General features: G+C 50.0%; 1 protein-coding gene across 1 annotated transcript in view; it reads right to left on the reverse strand.

Annotated features, from left to right (window-relative positions):
- Positions 1-5545, reverse strand: part of LOC111956914 (calmodulin-regulated spectrin-associated protein 2) — a 121490-nt gene that overhangs the window by 19859 nt on the left and 96086 nt on the right. Inside the window, 10 exon segments of the mRNA XM_070436527.1 lie at positions 221-357; positions 1441-2086; positions 2310-2490; positions 2798-3026; positions 3351-3491; positions 3585-4242; positions 4382-4754; positions 4887-4909; positions 5078-5174; positions 5351-5441. Of these exon segments, the coding sequence (XP_070292628.1) occupies positions 221-357; positions 1441-2086; positions 2310-2490; positions 2798-3026; positions 3351-3491; positions 3585-4242; positions 4382-4754; positions 4887-4909; positions 5078-5174; positions 5351-5441 (2576 nt within the window).

A 5545-nucleotide genomic window follows, 5' to 3' on the forward strand; every position in this document is an offset into this window, starting at 1 on the left:
TCCCTAGTAGCAGTTTTCAGTCCCCTTAAAGGTAGTTTTCAGACATCCTAAGGGTAGTTTTCAGACTCCTGCTATTAGTTTTCAGTCCCCTTCAGACATCCTAAGGGTAGTTTTCAGACTCCTGCTATTAGTTTTCAGTCCCCTTCAGACATCCTAAGGGTAGTTTTCAGACCTGGCATAAGAGTAGAATGGGTACAAGGCCTTGAAGGTGCAGACTGACCGTGCTTCCTCCTTCCTCTGCTCCTGCTCCAGCTCCTGCTGCTGTTTCTTCTCCTGTGTCTCCTTCTCTCTCCTCAGCCTCTTCTCCAGCAGAGCAGCCCTCTTCACCGCCATGTCCTCCTCTCCCTTCCCATCGTCCTGGAGGGGTACGGGGTGGACACAGAGTCAGAAATAGGTTTGCAAACATTTCAGAATTTAAATGGCTGCCATGTTGACACCAAAGTTCTACTTAGAGTGGAGATTGTAATCTTCTTGTGATGGAACYTTTGGTGCCAACATGAAGGCTAGTTTACAGAACTTAGTTGTTTTGTAGCTCCAGAGACTAAATGAGATCAGACAGCATTGTCCACATCCTCTCACTTCAAAATCACTCATTAAGATCAGTCAAATGTATGTCAGGGGGAATACAGGCATCCATTCCATCATGGCAGATGCATATGACCAATTTTAACCAGTTAGAGCATGTTGTGCAGTGGTGGCTAGATATTTTACTGGGATAAGGACATTTGTGCTTCTACATCTGCATTGCATGCTCTCTGGGTTTTATGCTGGGTATCTGTTTAGCACTTTGACAACTGCTCATGTAAAAAGGGCTTTATAAAATAAATGTGATTGATTGAGTTGTGTCTGTTGAAAGTTGATTGTAGCTTCCAGAAAATACACTGAGTAGCTGTTAGCTATCCCATCTGCAGTGGTATACTGTACAGTAGCTCTGTTGGCTCCATTCTCCTAGCATAGCTCTGTTGGCTCCATTCTCCTACAGTAGCATAGCTCTGTTGGCTCCATTCTCCTACAGTAGCATNTAGCTCTGTTGGCTCCATTCTCCTACAGTAGCATAGCTCTGTTGGCTCCATTCTCCTACAGTAGCATAGCTCTGTTGGCTCCATTCTCCTAGCATCGCTCAGCGGTTTACTACTCTAGCAGTACACACAATTACTGTCCCAGACCCAGAAGAAGTGATGGTTCATGAGTCATCCCATAGTTCATGTTGTGCCAGACACACAGTTCTGCATGAACATTATACTGTCCTGTTGCTTTTACACACGTAACTTTAATATTTTATGATTATAACAAAAATGGATCAATGAACGCATTCAACATGTTAGAGTCGTAACATGCTAAATACAGTACTTGTACGGTAACATGCTAAATAGAGTACTTGTACGGTAACATGCTAAATACAGTACTTGTACGGTCTTCTCACAATTCTGAAATTCCTACCTTGTAGAAGAACCCACAGCACATTTTCTGGTCATCTCCGTACATCTCTCCACTCGTCTCCAGACCCTGTCCTCCCAGAGGTTTCAGTGCGGACATTGGTATTTCTACCAGGTCTCTACTGGGTTGGGACAGCACCTCTGCCAACTTCTCCGTCCTTCCATCTCTCCTCTCCTGCTCTCTCCCTTTAGTGGGCGAGGAGGGATGAGCGCCTGCACTCCTTATCCCCGACTCTGCTACCTCTGGCTGTGTCTCAGGCTGCTCATTTTGGTTCTGGGGCACCTCTGCTCCCCCTGGGGCCCCTCCCTCCTTGCCCTCTTCTGTGGCCCCAGGACCCTCATCATGTCCCAGGTAGGCAAAGGAGGTGACCTGGGTCTGGCTCGGGGAGAAGCGTCGTAGCCTGGGCAGACTGTCCACGGACGTGGGSGTGTTGAGCATCCGTCTTAAGGGGGTTACCTTGAGCTCGCTGGGGCGTGGGGTACGGGGGGTGTGAGGGGTGCTGGCGTGGAAGGAGGCTGGTCGGCGCTTGAGGCCTCCAGGGGAACGGTGGGGGGCGCGGGGGGAACCACCGGCAGAGGACAGGATGGGGGACAGGGACCCCACGGACCCCCGGCCGGCTACGCTGTTGCGCCGGAGCTCCCGTAGCTGCCTGTAGAGAGAGTANGTAAAACTGTGGAATGACATTTTTGCAATGACAACTAACCAAGCAATAACAGTATTGCGATAATTGATGTTACCACAATTAATGAATGATGACACATGGTTTTTGTCAACATTTCATGCCATTGTAATGTACAATTTATGTGTATTGATTATTATACCTGTGTGTGTGTGTGTGTGTGTGTGTGTGTGTGTGTGTCAGTCAGTGGTACCTGTGTGGTGAGGGCGCTGGAGGAGGTATAACCCAGGACTGTTGCTGTTCCCTCATGGCCATGATCCTGTCCTGCTGCTGAGCCAGCCGCTGCATCTCCGTCTGCAGGAAACCCAGGGACGTGTTCAGCCTCTCGATGGAGCTCGTGTACTCAGCCAGGTCCACCTCTCCAGCCACTATCCCTGGAGCAAGACACAGCGGACACGTCTACTTTCACACATGTATTAAACAGTACACATCCTGAAGTATGACTGCTCTCTAGCCTGGCCCTCTATCATTTTGTAATAATGGTCATTGTCGAGACAAACTTGTCAACAGAACAAAGAGCTGGGACCAGGCTACATTTTATTGAATCTTTATTTTGAACCTTTATTTTGATTTGGAGTCAAAGCTGAGACCAAGATGTCTTTTTCAGATGCTCCAAAGAGTGGAAAATAAAAGTACATGACAAAGTTTTTGATTTGATCAGGAGCTATAGTGGTGACCCACCTGCACCCTCCTCGCAGGGGGACTTGGGAGCGGCTCCATCGGGCTTGCACCTCTCCGCCTGGCCCAGACTGCCTGARGGGGTGAGGAGGGGGTCTGGGGAGGACTTGTCCAGGTCTGGGCCCCCAGGGATGGGGCTGGTGGGAGAGGGGGTTATCCCTTTCCGTCTCACCACGTTGAGGAAGGCTGTACGGCCCATCTTCTGACGATGCCGGGTGAACGCTGCCTCCACCTGAAACAGTGACAAAAATTGTTGATTATTTCAGCACATTTTTAATAGCCAATGAACATGCTGGCTTGGTATGCTAAATTATTCAACGAGATGATGGTTCAAATGAAGTGATTMCTGATTGATAACTAACTCTAATCATTTGATTAGACTGCTCCTTTAAAAAAACAKTGGTAGACCGTTGTTTTGTTCTTTGTCTGACACAATACCCAATCACCTAAGTAAATGGTGCACTACTTTTGACCAGAGCACTATGGAAATAGGGAATAGGAACCCTTAGGGAATAGGATGAGAGAAGACGCTCTCAGAAGCTGAACTAGCCTGTACCTTCTTCTTCTGGGCCTCGATGGCTCTGCGTTTCTCCTCCAGCTTCATCTTCAGGTGCACCATCTCTGACMACAGCAGGTGGGTGTGGTCTCTGGTAGAGGGTGTGGCCGGGCTCTGGGCTGGGTGGGCGGGGCTTGAGCCCTGAAGGGGCAGAGAGAGAGAGAGAAACACAGAGTAGGAAAAGGGAGTTGAGAGGGAACAGAGTAATAGATCAGAGACAGTTTCTCTACTGACCTCAGGTGTGGCAGTTTGTGCGGGGGGCGTGTTCGGAACATTGAGCTCGGAGCTCTCGGGGGTGGTTCCTCCACTGCTCCGTCCCTCAAGCTTACGAAACTTCTGCTCGGCGAAGCTGGTCATGCGAACCACGCCTCCGCCTGAACCGCCAGAGGATGAGGCAGGGCTGGGCACATGGGACAGGGGAGCGGGGGGCACCGAGCTGGGGCATGGGCTGCTCCTCTCTCCCCTGTCTCTGTTCCTCAGCCCCCTCTCTCCATCCCCCTCTGTTAGGGGACAGGATCGGGTCATAGCCTCATAGTCAGGGTCTATATCAGAGTAGTCCCTGAGGGAAGAGTTGTCCTCCTCCAAACTCTCCTGGATGTCCTCCGTCCTCACGTGGATCCCTGTGTCCACCTCATCCGTAGAGGCTGAGTTGGGGTCGGCCTCGTCCGCCCGGGCCTTAGCCGATCCTGGGTAGTCGTCAGGGTCGTCGCCTGGGTCTGGAGGTTCGGCTCCATCATGTAGGAAGAAGCCGTTGGCCCCGGGCCCCAGGCTGCCGTGGGGCCTCTCTGTGTCGTGGATGATATTCAGGGCCTCTTCGATGCTGGGCGGGGTTGACGGGCTGACGGGGCCACTGCCGCCCTTGCCGTTCTCTGGGAGAACGCCATTGGAATATCTAGATTACCAGACATGTATGATAATTRATTAGACACTTATTCATAGCATCTAACAGTTAACATGTATGTACCATATTTACATTCAGTATGTGTCCCCTGTGCAGACACTAAAACCRACAACAGATCCATCAGACGTACCTGCTCTGGTTCCTATGTGGCTGAGTCTGCCCACGCCCCAGTGCTTTATGGGAGTTGTAGTAAAGTGAGTCCCTGTCGTAGTCCTCCTCGGGTATGTGTCCGGCACTGCAACCCTGACCGTTAACGCTAACTGGCTGAAAGGGGAGTTGGTGCCTCATGCCCCCACGAGGTGTGTGGTGAACTTTGAACCCCCCCAGGCCCTCTGTGCTGGCAGAGCGGGTCATGCCTCGGAGGGAAGGACTCCGACAGGGAGGGGCGCTTGGGTCCCCGTCCAGAGGAATCTCAAAGGAGATGCCCCGAGACCGTCTCTCCTTAGGCCACGTCCCCACACAGCCGTCCACATAGGACATGGACGCCGACCTCTTGATCACACCTGCCAGGAACAAGGAAAATGATTAGCTTGACTCACACAGAGTAGCAGTAGTAGTTCAGAGTGTTCAGCCAGATAAGATAAAGGAGTGTTTGTGATTCTGAGGAGAGGGGTAGGTAGTTCCTGTGTTCTTACCTGAAGCAGAGTCTGGTTGAAGCCTGAGAGAGCGAGAGTGAGAGAGCAAGAGAGAGAATTTTACGATAAAGCTCAAGAGCATACCTCCTGTAACTGCTAAGTTGAACTATGCTGGACCTTTCACAYCATTGTTCAATAAGAGAAAATTAAATAACTACAGGTGATTATATGAATTCAATATGAATTCATACCTGTCGTGTTTTGGGCTGTCAGGTCTGTCCCCAAAGTCCTTTTTGGCTGGGCTACACATAGGACCCATAGTCCTGGATGAATGGGCAGGATCACAGGCTGGGTACAAACAAACACCAATCATTCTTCGGGATTCTCAAGTCAATAAAGGTATGTGACGTGATCTGAGTTCTGGTGAAAACTGAAATATAATGTGATATGCAAATGAAGTTGATTTATCTTCATAATCCCAACCATCATCATCCTTTTTGGCTTTCACACACCAATATCCTTACCTTGTGGGTCAAAGACTCTGGGCTGTACAAACGAAGGCTTCACCACTTCAAACCACCAGAACAGCTCTGCCATAAACACCAGGTAGTTGTTCTGCAACAGGACAAAACACACCATAAACACCAGGTAGTTACTCTGCAACAGGACAAAACACACCATAAACACCAGGTAGTTACTCTGCAACAGGACAAAACACA

Source organism: Salvelinus sp. IW2-2015, linkage group LG32, assembly GCF_002910315.2.
Source record: "Salvelinus sp. IW2-2015 linkage group LG32, ASM291031v2, whole genome shotgun sequence".
In the NCBI taxonomy this organism is placed as follows: Eukaryota; Metazoa; Chordata; class Actinopteri; order Salmoniformes; family Salmonidae; genus Salvelinus; species Salvelinus sp. IW2-2015.